At 37.9% G+C, this 21,395-nt stretch overlaps 1 protein-coding gene across 1 annotated transcript; it reads right to left on the bottom strand.

The window, feature by feature from the left end:
- Positions 1–442: 442 nt before the first annotated feature.
- On the bottom strand, positions 443–12,752 carry LOC115211918. Its single transcript, XM_029780667.2, has 4 exons — positions 12,447–12,752; positions 7,522–7,683; positions 4,827–4,877; positions 443–1,051 (listed from the first exon to the last, which is right to left on the bottom strand). The coding sequence occupies exons 1-4, from the start codon at positions 12,490–12,492 to the stop codon at positions 894–896; spliced, it is 417 nt and encodes a 138-aa protein (XP_029636527.1). The 5' UTR covers positions 12,493–12,752; the 3' UTR covers positions 443–893.
- Between the last annotated feature and the right edge of the window lie 8,643 nt (positions 12,753–21,395).

Consider the following 21,395-nt stretch of genomic DNA (forward strand, 5'->3'; position numbering starts at 1 on the left):
GGTAGCCAAGATAAAACTCTGAGTTTCGGATTCCGAGGTAAAAATCCACACCATCGGCCAGATAACCGAAGAGATGGTGGTGTGGATGTCCACCTTGGCATCCGAAACTCAGATTTTATCTTGGCTACCGAATAATTGTCACATATTATTTTACAGATAAATTTCCTCTATTTACATAATATTGAGGTCTTTTTCTTTCTTTTGTTATCTTACCATTTTTACCAATATATATATATATATATATATATATATATATATATACATATACAGAGAGAGAGAGAGAGAGATGGAATTTTAGGTTTTGAAAGCAGCATATTAAATTTTGATATTGGTTTCAAATTTTTGCACAAAGCCAATGATTTCTAGGGGTTGGGTAAGTCGGTTACATCAACCCCAGTGCCCAACTGGTACTTGTTTTATCAACCCCAAAAAGATGAAAGTCTAAGTCAACCTTGGTGGAATTTAAACTCAGAATGTAAAGACAGACAAAATACTAAGCAGTTTGCTCAAAGATAACGATTCTCCCAGCTTGCCGCCTTATATTAAACCATATTAAAATCTAAAAAAAATGCAACTGCTACAAATAAAGCATACTGTATCTGAATAGTTACAAAATAGTATATGTTTTATGCTACAATATATTTACACAACAATCTAACGTATGATATTTAATACATGTGAAAAAAATAAAATTATAAATTTTATAAAATTGAAAATAAAATGCAAGTATGGATAAGGAATTATGAAAATATAATCCCATCATGGGAACTGTATAAAAAAATCTTCATGGAATATATGAAAATACAATCAATTTCTGGTGACTTTATGGATATGTTTTGGAAGGATATGTTAGCACCCTACTGAAGAAGGATACAGCTTCATTCAATAGATAACTAAATGTTAAAAATCACAAACATCACTGCTAATACTAATAACATGTAGTTGATTACTGCACTGGATGGAGCTGTATTACAGCCATCCTGGTCGCAATAACACGTCTCTGTGAACACACCAGCTTCATCCCAAACCCACTGGCAACCCCAAGCGACACCTAAATGAAATAAGAGAAAAAAGGCTTTTAAATCAATTCTTGAATTTACAGATTTTTAAAAAAGAAAATTTTTAAATACATTTATTGAAAGTATTTACAAAAACATTTACAAAAAAAAAATTAATAATTCTGATACAATGAGGGTGAAAACTGTATCTCTAGCATAAAAGTGTACTTTCATTTTCAATGTATTTACAAATTTAATTATAAGATAATTAACAATCAATCTAAAAATGCCCTGTCTACATTTATAAATGTGTTTATTAAATAGGGAGAGTTTACGAAACAAACAAGACGAAGACAGGTGGTGTACAAAATAAAGAGATGTATTAGCATAATGCTCAGGAATAGAAAAAGTCTTTTACGTTTCAAGCCTACGCTCTTCTACAGAAAGGGACACAGAGAAAACAAGGAGAGAAAAAAATGTGTGTAGTGGCTAAAGATCTATCATGGCGACTGTTTATTAAATATATCCTTAAATACCATATTAAATTTTATACTTTATTTGGAGAGAGAAGTGGGGACAGCTACAGAGAAATTTAACTCAAAATGATGTTTTCAAAGTTTCTCTCAACAATTATGTAATACTCTGAATAAAAGTCAGACAGGTCCTAAGTCCATAGGTTTGTTCAGTCAGGGTGGGCATGGGTCCTGAACAACATTTTCAGACACTTAATCTGGTTGTCTTTGTTTTGATTTCTTTCTTCCATTACAATTAATCTTGAAATCGTTAATCTTAGTTTTCCTTTATTTGATAAACATCTTTAGCAATTTGATGCTAATCATATATTAATTATAAGAATAATGGATATGGAAGATATTTAGTTTGGTTTTTTTTCATTTCCATGTTGATTTGAAGATTTTATTTTAATGAACAGAGGAGTAACATATCGATTGTGATAGTTTTACTTAATTAACTTTAGTCATATCAAGATTAATAGAATTGCTAGAGCAGTGGACATTTAAGAAAACTGAGGAAAGAATTTTCTAGAAAGCTCAACAGAGAAATGATGTGCCTGAGAAGAAAAGCAGGTGACACATTTAAAGGTCTTCATCATCATCATCATCATCATCGTCGTTTAACGTCCGCTTTCCATGCTAGCATGGGTTGGACGGTTTGACTGTGGGCCGGCGAACCAGATGGCTGCACCAGGCTTCAATCTTGATCTGGCAGAGTTTCTACAGCTGGATGCCCTTCCTAATGCCAACCACTCCGAGAGTGTAGTGGGTGCTTTTAGATGCCACCGGCACGGGAGCCAGTCAGGTGGTACTGGCAACGACCTCGTTCGAATTTTTTTACACATGCCAACGGCACAGGTGCCAGTAAGGCGATGGTGGTAACAATCCCACTCAAATGGTGCCCTTTTATGTGCCACGGGTACGGAAGCCAGTTAGCTGCTTTGGCAACGATCATGCTCGGATGGTGCTCTTAGCACCCTACTAGAACAGGGCACAAGTACCAGTAAGGTGAGGCTGGCAACGATCACACTCGAATGGTGCCTTTTATGTGCCACTCTGTCAACGATCACGCTCGTACGGTGCTCATGCCCGTCATCGAATTTCACTTTGATTTTGATTTCGATTTCACTTGCCTCAACAGGTCTTCGCAAGCAGAGTTTTGATAGACTAAATCGATCTTAGGATGGTGTTTCAGTGATATTTTATTTACACATTTGTTTGACTTTAAAACAAGGTTAACAGTATCAGTGAAGTAGTGGTATTGATTTAGTGACTGTATCCACCCAATAATTTATGACCGTTAGCCAATTGTAGTAATGTACCAATATCAACTAACCAGGAATGAATTGCAATAAGTACCTATATATAATCACTGCCTGGTAATTGATGAATACATCAAAAACTCAAGGACTGCTATATACTTCAATATAGAAAAAACAGTGGTTCAAGATAGACTGTACATTATATTTAAAAACTCTCAAATTGTTTCTAATTAGTAGCTAGTAAATTTTTCCTACTGCTGACTGAAAATGAAGTTTAAAGTGTATGTGGAACTACAGTAAACTATCACCCCATTCAAAGTATCACTACCATCTTTGAATAATCACTATATTGGTTACTTATAGATATTAGATGTACTGCTCAATCTGTAGAAAAGGTGTAGGTAGAAACTCCATAAGATGTACCCAGTGTAAGCTACGGACACACAAGAGGTGCAACAACATCAACAGAAGATAGCTTTCATGTGTGGCAGATGCTAACTTAATGTATTCTATTGATTTAAAATTTCAATAATTTATAACATTACCTAGCTAACTTTTTCCATTATTCAGCTCATGTACAGCATATAGAACTTTTGTTTTTAAAATTATAATGGATAGCTTTAATTTAACCTATTGCCTGCCATGGGCCCCATTTGAGGATCTGTTAAAAACAGTCTCACTGCTGGTTGTTCATTGTATTTAAAGTGAATTGCTTATGTACATTGAATTTGCAGAGGTGTGTTTAACAATATTTAGTAGTTAAAGTTTGTCATTATTAGCTCTGGCTAATTCTAGAGGACATTTCATGTCATAAACTGCAATTTTTGAACAACAAAAATATTGACTGTTTTGAAAACGTTTTTTTTTTTTGCCTCTCCCATCAATATCATTCATTGATATTTCATACACATTTGCATTTGATATTATAGTTTCAGAAAAACTATAAATGTTTATTATTGCAATTGAATAGAAAAGGATAAATATGCTATTTTTCAGTAATCTCCATTTGGACTTTTTGAAAAATTTATAATTTCCAAAATAATTCACATATGAAGAAAATTTAAATACTATATATTATTTTAACTTCTAAGACACCTAGCAAAACCAGAAAATATGAATAAAAAAAATTGGCAGTTAATGGGTTAAATGTAGAGATTTTAAAACAGCAGATTTCATATCATGAAAACAAAGGCAGTTTCAGATAAGTTGATATAAAAAGGACTAATTGGATGTTTTAACCCTATAATACCTAAATTACCAATATTTAGAAATCAAATCAAGATTTTCCAGATCTAAAAAAAAAGTTTTTTAACATAGACACACTAACGAATGAATGAATGAACAAATATATGTATGTATGTATGGATGGATGGATTAATGATTTCAAATTTTTGCTACAAGGGCAGCTTGTGAGAGGGGATTAAGTCGATTACATCGACCCCAGTTTGTAACTGATACTTATTTAATTGACCCCCGAAAGGATAAAAAGCAAAGTCGACTTCAGCAGAATTTGAACTCAAAACGTAGCAGCACACAAAATACTGCAAAACATTTCGCTTGGCATGCAAACAATTCTGCCAGCTCGCTGCTTTGCACACATGCAATAATATTGATCAAATGTAAAAACTTCTTGCAGTTCATTCAAGCTTTAAATATTGTCATTTTCTTCCCATAAGAGCACCATATCTGAAGGTTCGAGAATCATTAATCGGCATTCTAGACATTCCAAGGTGGCGAGCTGGTAGAATCGTTAGCACATCAGGCAAGATGCATAGCCATATTTCGTCTGCCGCTACGTTCTGAGTTCAAATTCCGCCGAGGTCAACTTTGCCTTTCATCCTTTCAGGGTCGATTAAATAAGTACCAGTTACGCACTAGGGTCGATATAATTGACTTAATCCGTATGTCTGTCCTTGTTTGTTCTCTCTGTGTTTAGCCCCTTGTGGGTAGTGAAGAAATAGGCATTCTAGACTTTTTGAAAGAAATACAAAATTCACCCCTTTAATTCAGAGATAATATAGATTAATAAAATGGTAATGTAGGAAATAACTTACCAGAAGATGTTCTGCTGGCACACCTGCGAGTTATCTTGATCCAGCCATTCCCTTGAGAGAGAAAGAGGTTCTTAGTTTAAAATGTGTCAGATGAGAAATATTTTGAAATCACTGTCTAAAAACTGAAAAGAATCTTTATTGCATGAAGATAGAGCATAAAACAGAAAGGGACATGGCTGAAGTATGGAACAAACTGCCGGCATCAGTTGTTAGTTGTTGGAGCACTGCATCCTTCAAAACTTCCATGCTTCCTGAGATTCACCAACACTACACCTGACTTTCTTCCCTCCATATACACGCAAGCATGTATCTGACTCATACACTGTTCACTTTCCAGACATTTGTACATTACTGCATATGCTTTATACGCACTTTTGACAAGTTGTGGTGCACCTGAGCACTGTATACAATAATTTCATTATTATTATTAATGTCTAGCGTGTTCAGCCTACAATCACAAGGTTTGATTCCTGACAGCATTTTGTGTCCTTGAGCAAGACACTTTATCACTCATTGCTCCACTCTACTCAGCTGGCAAAAATGAGTTGTACCTGTACTTCAAAGGACCATTCTTGTCATGCTGAATCTCCCTGAGAACTATGTTAAGGATACATGTGTCTGTGAAGTGGTCAGCCACTTGCATGATCATTTCATGAGCAGGTTATTTAGTTGATCGTAAATGATGGAGAGTCAGGCCAGTGCATCTACAACTGATAACATTAAGTAATTTAAATAGTAGCTATTACTGAATTTATCTTTAATTGTGGAGGGAACCTGTGGAAGAGGTAGACTCAGGAAGACATTAGATGAAGTGGTGAAGCATGATCTTCAATTCATTGAGTCTTATGGAGGTAAAAACAAGTGATTGAAACCTTGGTGGTTTGCTGTGCTTGAGAAGACTCATCAAGCCAAGTGATATCATAGTTATGGTCAGTGCCAGTGACACATAACAGGCACCCTTGCTGGTGACATGTAAACAGGAACATGCACCAGTGATATATAAAAGGTATCCATGCTGGTGACACATGAAAGGTACCCATGTCAGTGACATGTAGAAGGCAACCACTTCACTCTTGGAATAGTTGGCATTAGGAAGGGTATCCAGCTGTAGAAACCAAACCAAATCAGACTGGAACCTGCTACAGATTCTCCAGCTTACCAGTTCCAGTCAAACCGTCTAACCCATGCCAGTATGGAAGGCAAACACTAAATGATGATGATGATTTTTAACATCCAGCTAGCCTCAAGCTATCACCAGTTAGCCCTCTTTTCAGGTGCGTTATAACCAATGTGCCAGAAAAGAAGATTAGGTAGATGGTAATACTGTAATACATACAATAAATGAATTAAACACTGTATGTCACAATGCGCAGTATGATCCCCAGTTAGATGGTAATATAGTTTATCTAGAAACATGGAAAATAGTCATTTACCAGTTTTGTGCATTTAGGTCTGCTCAATTACTAGCTGCACTAAATGGGCAGGTGCATTGTCGGCCGAAAGCAGTTTTGGCACAAACTTGGCAGACACACATCTCATACCCAAAACTTCAGTGATAATAGACTGAATTGAACCATAACTAATCTGCACATCCTCTGATAACTCACGGATGGGGATTCAACAATTTTCCCTTACAGCTGCATGCACATCTGTGATGTTTTTCTCAGTTCTGTTGGTTGCAGGTCTCCCAGAACGTTTATCACTCTTGACATTTTTTTGGCTCATACACTCCTCTCCATACACTTCCTGCAACTTTGCATTGGCCCCTGAGCTGGCATCGCCAAGCTTTTGGCAAAAGTTGATGCAGATTCATGGTCAATGCAACAATCACATGCTACACACCTTCCTACCAAGCACTGTTGTAAACAGCAGAAGTGAGCTAGAACATTAAAACTTAGTGCACATGGACAGCAGAGTTCAAGGTCAATCTGTGCCTAGCTGCTTCACTCTGCATGATTTAGCTGCATTACTATGGCAACAGTCCGAATACTTATTGATCAGACCACGTATTCTATCAGCCTCTTTTGCCGAACCATAAGGTTACAAGGTTATAAAAATAACCACAACACTTTTCAAATGATATGCAGGGACAAACAGTGACACAAAGACATACACACATACATATATTCAGACACATACATACACACACACACACACACATATATGTATGTGTGTGTGTGTGTGTGTGATTTTTCAGAAATACAGCACTGAATGTTCCAAGTGCAGTTGAATGCTTAACCACAATGGGTCAAGAAAGCACTAATGCATTCTATTACAGAGATAAAATGTCAAACTGTACACATAAGATACACTATTTTCATGTGTGTGTGTGGATGCATGATGGAATTCCATATGGCTTCCATCTACCAAATAGAAGAAGACACTTGTTCAGTGTCATACAGTGAGATTGAACCCAAAACCACATGGTTGAGAAGCAAGCATCTTAACACAGCCTGCACCTATGGTTAATAATTATATTTGAAGTTTTTAAGCCCAGGTCAACTCTGATTAAGTAGAAATATCATGAAAATATTTCAGCTGTAACCATTCCTTTTTATTTATTTTATTTCCAAGACAGTAAAATGTTAAATTCAAGGGTATTTAATTGCTATTTCTAGCAAGTCAAGTGACCTCATAGAGGCAACCTCAGCATGTAAAATTCATCTTTAAATACTTGTGTATTCATTTTACTTACATCCAGGGCTTTGCTGGTACCTTTTCATGCAAAACTGCCCAGGTACATTTGCTTCGAAGCTATTACAATCAATTAAACCATTAACTTTAGTATCAAATGCCTCCGATGATGGACAAGAAATATCTTCATTGCTGTCACATTGGTAACACTGTATGGCAATACCTAAAACGAAAGCAAATTAAATAAAAAGCACATTAGCATCAATGATTCAATACAAAATTACAATTTCTATGAACAGAGAACAATAAGCGTTTTTTGTCTTGCTTTTTGTTTTTTTAGATATTTCCCTCATATTTTATTGGTTTTTTTTTTTATTTCTCTCTTCATGAAATATTTTAATACGATACTGGTTTGAGAGAAAAGAATGATGGCAATTCTTGAATAGATATCCAAAGTGAAATTTCAACAATCCTTGAGTTATATCATTCTTTAAATACTGTAATTTTTTAAGAAAATTTGCATTCTTATATCTTAACCCTTTCATTACTGTATTTATTTTGAGATGCTCTGTGTTTCTTTTAATTACTTTAAGTATAACAAAGAATTTAGTAAAATAACCTAATTATCATTAAGCTAGTGTTAGGAACATAAATTGTGACTAAGGTTTGGTGGAAGATTTTAATTCAAAACTTATGAAAACAAGATATTTGTACTACAGAGCCAGAGGTGGTTTCAGCTGGGCTGGTAACAAAAGAGTTAATCAAAAACATTAGCATAGATAACATGATTTACAGTAAAGTTTAATTATTGTTCCTCTAGCATACTTTCACTTCATTATCAACATCATCATCCTCTAACATCTGTTTTCCTTGCTGGCATGTGTTGGACGGTTTGACCAGAGCTGACATGCTGTACCAGGTTTCAGTCTGGTTTGCCTTGATTTCTACATCTAGATGCCCTTCCTAAGGCCAACCACTTTATAGTGTGTGCTGGGTGCTTTTAACATGGTGCTGGTATGGGCACTTTAACGTGGCACTGGCACAAGACTCTCACAGGACAATCCCCTTTAGCAGGGGCAGCGAGGAGGAGTAGCCTTAATATTGCTGCTATGGAGGAGGGGTCTTCTTGAGTACAGCAATGTGCCTGACATCTTGGCCCTTTATCATCTCATCTGAAAGACTCAGTGTCCTGAGGTTGCCTTCAGTGCCTTGTCCCATGTCTTCCTGGGTCTCCCTTTTCCAAGAGTTCCATCTACTTTAAGGGATCAGCAGTTCTTCATGGAGCTCTCAGCATCCATATGCATCTGCAAATACTCGGTGACCTCACTAGTGCCATGAAAATGCTCCCAGTACACTCTATAAAGTGGTTAGGAAGAGCATCCAGCTGTAGAAACCATACCAAAGCAGACAATGGCGCTCATTGTAGTCCTCTGGTTAATCAGTTCATGTCAAATCATCCAACCCATGCTAGCATGGAAAGACAATGTTCAATGATGTTGAAGAGAGAATTCTAGAAAAATATTACAAATACTGTAACTGTTACAACTAAAGTAAATCTCAACTGGTTCCTCTCTATTTGGAAACAGAATCATTATTGTTGTTTAACACCAGGTCAGCTCTGGTCAAACAGACCAATGATCAATGACACTGCAACCATGAAAATTTTTTTTTTTTTAGATGTAGCTGATGTTAGAGTACTTTATCCAAATTATATCCTTACATTTTTTGAAAACAGAAGAGCGTGATTTGAGAGAGAGTTGTCTGTTAGATACAAGTGGAAATTATTCGGTGCCATTTTGTTGTGACTCTCAATTATTTGTAATTCACTTTTACATCAGCACCATCATCATCATCGTTTAATGTCCATTCTCCATGCTAGCATGGGTTGGACAGTTCGACCAGGGTCTGGGAAGCCAGAAGGCTGCACCAGGCTCCAGTCTGATCTGGCGGTGTTTCTACAGCTGGATGCCCTTCCTAACGCCAACCCTTCTGTGAGTGTAGTGGGTGCTTTTTATGTGCCACCGGCACAGGTGCTAGGCAAGGCTGGCAACGGCCCGATCGGTTGGTGCATTTTATGTCTCACCAGTACGGAGGCCAGTCAAGGCAGCGCTGGCAACAGCCACATTCGGATGGTTCTTTTACGTACCACCGGCACTGGTATCACAACTACAATTTCCATTGATTTTTTATTGATTTCGATTTCACTTGCCTCAACAGGTCTTCGCAAGCAGAGTTTTGTGTCCCAAATATATGAACTCTGCCTGTGTCTCTTGCCTGAATTCATCATCATTACTATTTTAGAACTGCTTTCTATCATGACATGGATCAGTCAAATATCAGTGACACACCACCACTTGGTTATAGATCCTCACTATCAGACAAACACCACCAGAGAAATCTGTCAATCACTGTTGCTGTATATGTCATGCTTTGACATGGTTTCCATGGCTTGATGTCCCATCTATCATTAACCATTTTACAGCATAAATTTCATGCATTTTATCATGAGCCCAATACTACAGAGGTTATTTGCAACAAGACTAAAGCATCCCACTTCTACTTTGTAACAGATTTTATTTGAAGTTAACTACTCTCCTAACCTAGATACTTTTTCTGTGACTAAAGAGTTTCCCCTCTATCTTGTATCAGTTTTTATTTGATATTACTACACAGACTCTTACTTGTTTCAGCCATTTAGTTGACTGCGGCCAGGACTTATTCTTTGTAAGCCTAGTACTTATTCTATCGGTCACTTTTGCCGAACCGCTAAGTTACGGGGACGTAAACACACCAGCATCGGTTGTCAAGTGATGTTAGGGGGGCAAACACTGACATACAAACACACACACACACACATATATATATATATATATATATATATGTATATATAAGTTTAAAAGTGTTTAGTTACGTGGAAATTATTTTTAAAAACTGCCGTTCAAACCAAAACGATACATCATCTTTTCTTTTTCATACATACAGTGTATCCACAATCAGGTTATCCTATTGATACTGCTTTTCCAAGAATATTAGACATGGTTTGAGGTAGGACTGCCTTAACAACATTTATAGCCCCACCACCTGGACAATGTACTACACTGGCATCCCTAAATGCACAGCAACAGCATCATTGGGCCCTCAGTGACCCCAGGGAACTGACCAGTTCGCCCACGCTTTAAGATGGAACAGGTTTGAGAAAGATATGGTTATTATTTCTAGCAGGACAAGTGGACAGCGCAGAGGTCCAATGAGTCGCAGGTGAGAATTGTATTTGTTGTTGTGTAGCCTTAAATCTGCTTCTTCATTTAGCAAACCTATGATCAAAGGCGTTCCAGTTGTGACCATCTCGTTTTTATTTCAAGGTATAATGCATCAAAGAGTAACTTCAGTGTCATTCGATGTTTAAAGGCAGCAGGGTGTGGTTTGAAGAATTTCTTTCCATTTCTTATAAGTAACAACGTCAAGGTTTTCACGATGGCTCATGTGTGTTAGGAGATGAAATTCAATTGAACTAAGGGGATCTGGCTAAACAAGGGAAGTATTATCAACAGAAGGGACATTCTTTATTGCTAGTGATTAAAACAATGTTTTCAAGGAGATCGCTTTCATAAAAGCAAGAAGCAATAAGACATTTATAACCTGTCATCCATTAACAATAAATGACAAATATATAATCGAAGAGACTTACGTGAAGAAATTTGAACGATTTTTCTTTGCTATTCACGGAATTCAGAAATAATTTTTTTTTTGGCAATCTTTCGTCTCTAGTAGACCTTTCCGTCGATTTCCGTAAAATTTTTTTTTTTTTTTTAAATATGGGCTTGCGGGAACTTTTGAAGTAATGAGAGCGAAAGAGACTAAGAGAAAGCGATTGTATGAGGAGGGAAGTTCTTTTGAAGTTACCGTGCATGGGAAGCATTGATGGACATGTGTGTGCGTGCGTGTGTGTGTGTGTGTGTGTGTGTGTTTGATGGGGTGTGGGAGACAGACAGTATGTTGTGTAAGTGAAGTGCTTCTGTTAGTGTGTGTGAAGAGACAGAGAGAGTAATGTGTGAAAGAGAGAGATAACTGAAATTTTTTACTCGGTGTATGTGTATATGTATGTATATTACTTCAAAAGTTCCCGCAAGCCCATATGTAAAAAAAAAAAATTTTTTACGGAAATCGACGGAAAGGTCTACTAGAGACGAAAGATCGCCTTTTTTTTTTTAAACTACTCGAGCAATTATTACTTAATTTGATTTTAAATGTCGATATAAAACAGACTTTGCAATCGAATAAAAACGTCATGATATGGAGATAGAAGTTAATCATTTTGAGTATGGACTATCACAACATAACATGTATTACGCAGACAATACACTAATCTTGGATAATTACTTAAATGTTTATTTATATCTTATAAACTAACAAATGCTATTTTCATTAATGAGTGGTAATATATTTAACGACGAACACTTTTATTGAAAACTTCGATAATCTAGGGATTTGTTGACTTCGATACTAAGAAAATTGACACAAAGGCAAAATAATATTTTAATTAACAAAACATATTGTTACATGATTAAGATTTAAACAAGATTTTGTAGATCGTCTGAACTCCACAAAGACAACATCTGGAGAGTCTTGCCAGATTTTGGTTTGCTTCCTAGGTTAAGTTATTTGGAAAGTAATATAGGCCTAAACAAAATATTGTAATCCAATGTAACAGTTCAACAAAACCGGGAAATAAGCAAATTATAAGTGTCGCAGGTGATAAAAATAATATTAATACTAAAGAAATATATAAAGAGAAATATATATCGGTATTTTAAATTACAAGATCAGAAATTAAGAAAATGCAAGTTTAATTAACGAATTTACCGAAGAGGAAATGAACATTTGGGAAATAATTCACATAATTTTTGAATTTTATTAAACTGAAAATATTCATCGATTGAAAATTGGATTAGTTATTAAGGTAGAAAAATGATATAAACAACCTACCTGGCGGTATAATTGCCAACAAAGTTAAAAGCAAAAGGCAATTCATATCATAAGGTCCGTGCAAAATATGGCAGTGCGTAGTTGGAGTACCTGGCTACTGAGACCCCACCTCACCGACTTGACGTACACCAGGTAACAAGGTGATGACAATATTTAATTTAGATGATAAGTTTTCGAAATAGTTTTTAAAACGTAAATATTTACTTAAAATTATTTAATATGATATTATCAAAGAAATTATGCTTCAAAATTATAAATCACGTTTTGAAATAGTTTTTTTGTCACAGCAGATATCGTGAATTATACGCATGCGCGGAGGAGTCTCATTCAGGTGGACAGTCACCTGTTGATTAATTTTTTTTTTTTTTGTTCGGGAATTAGTGTGTCATTCGGTTAATCACAAACTACTTTGATATTGGTGTCTAATTCTTACTTTATTTACGACGAATACTTTTTAAGTTTATATAATAAATATGATTCCGTTAATTATTTTTCATGTTTTGTTGTATAAAAACATTTTAAAAGAATGACACATCGTTTTACTATTTAACGGAAACGTCTAGAAAGGGTGTCAATACTTCATTTATTAGCACCGGGTGTTTACTAATATCATAATAATGATTTCTAACATATATATATATAACTACACACGATTAGGTAGACTTCAATATTTGATTTGTACTTATCGTATTGACTGCCGAATTATATAAAAGGCTAAGTTTACCATTACAGGATTTGAGACGGAATTTTGTCAACATTCTGGCAGTCCACCATCGTTTACTAATATTATTTTTTTTATCTATGCGCCCTTTTCAAGCCTAACCAGGCTCATGGGCCCAGTTTCCCGGTTTCTGTGGCGTATGTGTTCCCCCCAGCTGGACGGGACGCCAGTCCATCGCAGCGTTACCCAAGAAACAGGAAGAGAGAGTGAGAGAAAGTTGGGGCGAAAGAGTACAACAGGGGTCGCCACCACCCCCTGCCGGGGCCTCGTGGAGCTTTTTAGGTGTTTTCGCTCAATAAATACTCACAACATCCGGTCTGGGAATCGAAACCGCGATCTTCCGACCGCGAGTTCGCTGCCCTAAACACTGGGCCATTGCGCCTCCACTACTAATATAATAACTTCAAATTCCGCCGAAGTCGACTTTACTTTTCATCCTTTCGGGATCGATAAAATAAGTACCAGGTGAGGACTGGGGTTGATGTAATTGAATTACTCGCTCCCTCAAAATTGCTGGCCTTGTGTCAAGATTTAAAACCAATATGGTGGAAGTAAAGAATATGCATACCACCTGTTTTCGGCATAACTCTAACCCTTAAGGCCGAAAATAGGTGGTGTGCGTATTTTTTACCTTCGCCACCAATATCATAATAATTGTTTAAATTCCGCCGAACTTGATATTGACTATCATCCTTAAGGGTTGATAAAATAAGTACCAGTTGAGCACCAGTTAACTCTCGCCCCTGAAATGGTTGGCCTTGTGCAAAAATTTGAAAGCAATATTATATATTTCTTTACTACCCAGAAGGGGCTAAACACAGAGGGAACAAACAAGGACAGACAAACGGATTAAGTCGATTATATCGACCCCAGTGCGTAACTGGTACTTAATTTATCGACCCCGAAAGGATGAAAGGCAAAATCGACCTCGGCGGAATTTGAACTCATAACGTAACGGCAGACGAACCCGGCGTGCTAACATTTCTGCGAGCTCGCCGCCTTTGAAAGCAATATTATAATAATATTTTCTGTTACAGGCACCAGGCCAGAAATATAAGCGAGGGGACAGTCGATTATATCGACCTCAGCTCTCGACTGGTACTTTATTTTTATCTTGTAAGGATGAAGGGCAAAGTTGACCATGGCGGAATTTGAACTCAACGTAAAGAGCCGGAAGAAATGCTGTTCAATATTTTGTTCGACACACTAACGATTCTTCCATCTCACCGCCTTTACTGATGTTATAATAATTCTTTCTCCAAGCACAAGCCTTGAAATTTTGGAGGTGTTAGGATCTGGAAAACAGGAAGGAGAGGAATGAATCGAGCGAGTTTGGTAGGAGATAATTAGGCAATTCAGATAAGAGCCAATATAATAATAATTTCAAATTTTAGCACAAGGCCAACAATTTTAGGGGAAAGGATTACATCGCCTCCAATGCTCAACTGGTACTTATTTTATCGACCCCGAAAGAAGGAAAGGTAAAGTCGGCCTCGGCAGAATTTTTACTCAAAACGTAAAGACAAACGAAATGCCGCTAAGCATTTTGCCCAGCGTGCTACGATTCTGCCAGTTCAACGCCTTATGGACCAATATGAAAATGGTAAAAGAAACAGCGTGGAGGCGCAATGGTCCAATGGTTAGGGCAGCAGACTTGCGGTCGGAGGATCGCGGTTTCGATTCCCAGACCGGGCGTTGTGTGTGTTTATTGAGCGAAAACACCTAAAAGCTCCATGAGGTTCCGGCAGGGGTTGGTGGTGACCCCTGTTGTACTCTTTCGTCACATCTTTCTCTCTCTCTCTCTTCCTGTTCCTTGGGTAACGCTGCGATGGGCTGGCGTCCCGTCCAGCTGAGGGGAGCACATACGCCACAGAAACCGGGAAACCGGGCCCATGAGCCTGGCTAGGCTTGAAAAGGGCAACGCTTATCGTTTATCGTAAAAGAAGCAGCATGTTTGTAAATCAGAAATGCTTGATACCGACAAGCATGTTTATGTGTGCAGCAAATCACTACTCTAACGCACTTGAGCTTTGTTGAAGATCCGTAACTGATAAAGCTTTTAAAATTTTACTGGTACTAAAGAAGCCTAATGCTTCTATCGTGGCTTTGACAATGTTTTATATGCATGGCCATAACTAGTATTTCAACCGTGGGATTCTCAATTTTTTAAATGGATCTGCCATAACAGTAGTGTAGATGATGGGGCGAACGAGGGTACAATTCACCCCGGACACTTTTAGGTTTACTGTATAAGTCTGTATAGACTTGGGGGCCCGGTGGGGGACGACTAAATCAAAAGCTGCCCCAGGCGTTACATGCTAGTTATGCTACTACACTATTAGCTATCTCATACGAGCTTGTACACACTTGTATGCGTATATTATACAGACGACCCTAGCTGGCTGGGGGCTCGTCTGAACCTGTCGATATCCACCTTTTAGCTACGTATGTTATGCCACGTTACCTTAAAATACAAAGTCTTCAAAGTTACTAGAAATGCTTGGTATAAAATTTAATCCCTGTTGTTCATGCACACAGAGTATATACAATACAAGCTGTATTATATGTACTCTTTGTGTTTTATTGACGTTCAAGAAGGCTACGAGGGACGGCTGAAAATTTCATAGGCTGTCCAAGATACTCTCGTGGAATGAGATCTATTTTTCAACATAGTCCCCTTTGTGGTCCACATACTTCTATCGGTGTTTCAATGCTTGGATCCCTTTATTGAAGAAGCTTTCGTCCTCTTGGTCAAAAAAAAAAAAAAAAAGAAGCCATCAACAGCAAATATGATGCCATAGGGCGGCGAGCTGGCAGAATCGTTAGCACGCTGGGCGAAATGCTTAGGTGGTATTAGGGCGAAATGCTTAGGTTACGTTCTGAGTTCAAATGCCACCGAGGTCGACTTTGCCTTTCATCCTTTCGGGGTCGATTAAATAAGTACCAGTTACGGACTGAAGTCGATGTAATCGACTTACCCTATGTTTAGCTCCCTGTGGGCAATAAAGAAATAAATATGATGCCATCATCACTGCGACACTACTTCCCAGCCATGCGCTTTTTCATGTTGGGGAACAGATGAGAGTTAGATGGGGCTAAATCCGAAGGCTGGTCAACCAGTTTAAAGCCACAGTCATGCACAGCAGCCATTGAAACGAGGACTTGTTGGACCATTGCCCTGATGAAACAAGACCCCTTTCGTCAGTTTGCTTGGGTATATAGTCATGGTAGCCTTCCGTAACTGTTTCAACAGGTTGGCATAGGCCACTCCATTGACGGCGTGGCCTTCTTGAAGATAATCAATAAACACAATGCATTTTGCATCCCAAAAAACTGAGGCAACCACCTACCCTGCGGAAGAAACGACCATGGCCTTCTTTGGAGCGTCATGCCAAGTTCATTGGGTAGAATATTCTCCACTCTCTCACAGGATATGCTTATAGCATTGGCTATTTAATTTATAATCAATCGCCTATCATCTGTCACCATGTGGTGTACACAATGTTTTCTTTGGTGATGGCAGTTACAGGACGTCCAGACGTTGGTTCATTTTCAAAACTCTTCCTTCCCCTCCTAAATTCAGCTGCCCACACTCAGGGGGGAGCCCTTGTAGCGGCACAAGCAGCCAGCGCCATATTGGATGAGATCTCGCGGCAGCCATTGCCATCTCCAAGACTGGAGCGAGACCTCACCTGCATCCATTTGCCATGCGCAAGATCACAGCGAAACTCACGATGGAAACTATATAAAGGGAAAACCCGATTCAACTCTCTTTTTGGCATCACTACACCAGCAGCGCTTGCTGAACACACCACTGGCTGGAGGCAATTTGCACCCGCACTATCGGAGCTTAAAATGGTTGCTGAGAACAGGATACTTCACCTTTCCTGTAAATAGCGTTTATACTTGAAGTCTCTTCTCTTCGCCTGCCGAAAGCCTGAACTACATAAAGAACAAGAAAAACTGATGGAAGGAGACGATATTCCTCCGATATTGTAAACCTTGCCTTCCATTATTAAAATATATATATGACAAGGTAGAAAATGCTAAAATAATTTTATCATGAACATTTTAGTACCGGTTTCAGCCTTTGCAACTTTTTCAATTTGGAATAAAGCATAAAAAACAGTTGAATTGTGGAAAAATTAAATGAAATATTTTTTTTAATATTTCCATAGTTTTCAAATACAAGGGACATTTTCCTTTCTCTCTCTCACCCTCTCTCTCTCTTTCTTTCTTTCTTTCTCTCTCTCTCTTTTACTCTTGTGAAAGCTTGGTAGTAGGTAGTAGCAGTTCTAAAAGATGTGTGTGTGTCTGTGTCTGTGTGTGTAACGACATAATTGGGATGAGACGTCGAAAGTATTGATGCAGCGGAGAAATGAATTAAGAACAATTAATTATGAAGATGGCCATTTATCTAGTTGATTATAATGTCGTTACAAATATAAAATAAACAACGTCATCGCGTCGTTTGTTTGTATATGGAACACATTACCAGTTTTTAGCAGTAAAATACTATCTGGTTCCAATGATTCTTTGCATGTGGGATCTAGCTTCATTGTCCGCTGCTAGAGAAGGAGAAAGGGTGAGATTTATATTGTCACAAGAGAGTATCTTTTCTGTTTGGTTGCTACTTGTCTGTTTCTTCAATTTTCTACTTGATTTCATATTTGGTGAGTTGTAGTTTTTTTGTACGGTAATCATTGACATGAAATTCGTTTTCGCCATAAATCAATAAATAAAGAGTTAATAGGCGTAGGAGTGGCTGTTTGTGGTAAGTAGCTTACTTACGAACCACATAGTTCCGGGTTCAGTCCCACTACGTGGCACCTTGGGCAAGTTTTTTCTACTATAGCCTCGAGCCGACCAAAGCCTTGTGAGTGGATTTGGTAGACGGAAACTGAAAGAAGCCCGTCGTATATATGTATATATGTATGTGTGTTTGTGTATATGTTTGTGTGTGTGTGTGTTTGTTTGTCTCCCCAACATCGCTTGTCAACCGATGGTGGTGTGTTTATGTCCCCGTCACCTAGCAGTTCAGCAAAAGAGACCGATAGAATAAGTACAAGGCTTTCAAAGAATGAGTCCTGGGGTCGATTTGCTCGACTAAAGGCGGTGCTCCAGCATGGTCACATTCAGATGCCTGAAGCAAGTAAAAGAGTAAAAAAAGCTTTTAAAGTTTGCAAATTGGGGATAATTTTAGCCAATCGAAAGTCACAGACATATCGGTGTCTATTTCCATAGTAACAAGCCAAGCTGTTATCAAGCTGCTGACGCACGTGGTCATGTTTCGCTTACTGAATGCTTAAAACACCTGCGGTATGAGGTGGTCATGAGATATGCTAAAAATAATAACTAAATAGGCCTTAACTCACGCACCTTTTTTGCTTCTTGCATAATTGTATGGATTCCTAAGTATAGAATACAAATTCGCAAAAATTTTCTGAGAATTCCCAAAAAATAAAAAGTTAGGAGGGTTATATGGCGTGCGGAAAGCATAATTCCGCCAACATTTCGTTTGTTTATAATTGGATACTTTGGGGTTATCTCACCCCCATTAAAATATTGGGTTATCTCCCCCACGTTTTATGAGAAACAGCGGTACTTTTGGTTATCTCCATCTACTAAAAAAATTGTTTAACCCTTAATAGAACATAATATAAAAAGTGAATCGATGAAACCTCGTATTGAATCTGATAATATTTTTATAACAAAGCATACATAACTGAAAAGATTAATAAACATGGAAACTGAAAAAATTAACAAACACGAAAACTGAAATAATTAAACATCTTAATGAATCTGAAAACATTTTTATAACAAATCATACAATGCTTATTGGGGAGGCCAAACGTCAACAATGTGTTGAAGTATTGAATCAAAAGGATCTAACCCTTTTAATCCAATCTCTTGTCGCCACATAAACTCAATTTTTTAGTGGGGAGATAACCCAGTTTTTTAATGGCAAATTTTTAATTGGGGTGAGTTAAACAAAAAGTACCTACAATTAACACGTGCAATCACGCACAAGATGACAGCTTCCAAATCCTGTTTCCAAACTGGGTAAAATTTATCAAACTTTTTTTCATTTTAATTTTCTGGAAAAAGTAAACTTGTCCCTGAGATTCAGCGTGGAAAATTACATCAGCCAACCAAATTTTTTCAATTTTCAGTAAACTTTGAAATGTCCACTGGTGTAGCTGAACAGAAAAGATCCGCAGTGTGTTGTCCGTCTCTTCTCCATTCGGTACCAGAAAGCTTATTGATCAAAGTTATTGACCCAAAAGACTGACCAAGCCCTCGCTGGATATTTATAAAGTTTGGCAACTAAAGTAGGTCAACCTAAAACAACGGATTGACTTTTCCATGACCTGAGAAGGTCCCAGGGGTCAACTCATCCTCATTAATCACCAAGTGCAAAGAGGAGAAAACAAAGGCCGGAAATTCATCTAACAATGAATTAAAATGTGAATTTGGTTTCGAACTAATATACAGACAAAAATCAGTGTCTATAAAGCGTGTGTATTGAGTACACTTCTTTACTCAAATGAGACGTGGACCACTTACAAACGTCATATAAAAATGCTGGAGAGATTTCGTCAAAGGTGCCTCAGATGTATTTTAGGAGTCAAGCGGGAATGTTTCGTACCAGATACAGAAGTTTTGTGCATGATACGTTGTAGCTCAATTGAACAACATGTTATCTTGGCTCAAATAATATGGACTGGACACGCTATTAGAATGAAAGACGACCGATTGCCAAAGCGTTTTTTTTTTTTTTACGGTGAGCTCAACTCTGGTAAGCGATCACAACATAAGCCGTGGAGAAGTACAAAGACTGTGTGAAGGAAACCCTGAAGAAACTAGATATGAACAAAGGTAATTGGGAAAATGATGTTATAGATCGGAACAAGTGGAGAGATGCTGTTAGGACTGCTTGCAATGCCTAGGAGGAAAAGATGATTCGGCACTTTGAGCTTAAAAGGGTCTGTCTCAAAGGAACGATTGGAATTGTAACCAACAGTGAACATTGGATATGTATCATATGTGATTGTGTTCTGTTGTCAAAATATTCTTCTTGACCACCTGAATGGGCGACTCGTAAATGGTGTCCTATGTGAATCTCAATGTGGCTTCCAATCTGGTAGAGGAACAATGGATATGATTTTCACAGCAAGACAGATACAGAAGTGCTATGAACAGAATATGGAACTTGTCCAAGGTATTCATTGATTTAACCAACATATTTGATACTGTGAATAGGGCCTTGCTATGGAAAGTACTTGGCAAACTTGGATGTCCGGATCACTTTGTATCTATAACTAAATCATTTCATGATGAGACGGAGGCTTGTGTCAATGTTGGTAGTGGCTCGGCGGGACCCATTCCTATAGAGAATAGTGTCAAGCAGGGTGACATTCTTGCCCCAACTCTCTTTCCATTTTACTTTGCTGCTGCTTTTACTCATGCTTTTGCTAAGGTTAGCTCTCTGGGAATATATGTCAGGTATCGATCTTCTGGCCGCTTCTTTTATTTGCGCTGATTTGCTGCCAATTCAAAAGTTTTCCAGTCTCTTATTCGTGACCTCATTTATGCAGATGACTGTGGCTTAGTCACTCATACAGTGGATGACACGCAACTACTTATAAATCGTATTTCTGCTTCTTGCAAAGCTTGTGGACTCAGCATTAACCTGTGCAAGACTGTCGTAATATTCCAGCCTGCACCAGGATATCCATATGTGGAACCAGCTGAAGGAACAATACTAAAAGTGGTAGACAAGTTTGTCTACCTAGGCAGCACACTCAGCCGTTCTTGCTCCCTGGATGATGAAATATCTTTCAGGTTGCAGAGAGCAACTGATTCCTTCCAATCTCTTCAGTCTTGTGTCTGGTCCCAGCATGGCATCACAAGGCAAACAAAAATATACCGTGCATGTGTACTGACATCGCTCCGTCACTCATGTGAGACATGGACCTTTTACAACTGTCATGTAACGCTTTCATCAGTGATGTCTGAGACACGTTTTGAATGTTGGCTGAACCTTAAAAAGACCAGACACACAGATCCTGAGGAAAGCTGATATCTTCAGTATTACAGCGATAGTGCACAAGCTCCGGTTACGATTGACTGGACACTTTATTAGATTAAAGGATAGCAGGATCCCTAAACAGATGCTATATAGAGAGAGCTTGTTAGTGGAAAGAGACTCCTGCAAAAACCAAGGC

This window comes from Octopus sinensis, linkage group LG5 (assembly GCF_006345805.1).
Source record: "Octopus sinensis linkage group LG5, ASM634580v1, whole genome shotgun sequence".
Taxonomy (NCBI): domain Eukaryota; kingdom Metazoa; phylum Mollusca; class Cephalopoda; order Octopoda; family Octopodidae; genus Octopus; species Octopus sinensis.

Excerpts from the sequence above, each read along its gene's own strand:
- LOC115211918 (XM_029780667.2), bottom strand. The coding sequence starts at position 12,492 with ATGAATTGCCTTTTGCTTTTAACTTTGTTGGCAATTATACCGCCAG. Across the intron at positions 7,684-12,446 it reads GTTGGCAATTATACCGCCAG|GTATTGCCATACAGTGTTAC; the intron begins GTAGGTTGTTTA and ends CTTTCGTTTTAG. Across the intron at positions 4,878-7,521 it reads GTACCAGCAAAGCCCTGGAT|GGAATGGCTGGATCAAGATA; the intron begins GTAAGTAAAATG and ends TTCTCTCTCAAG.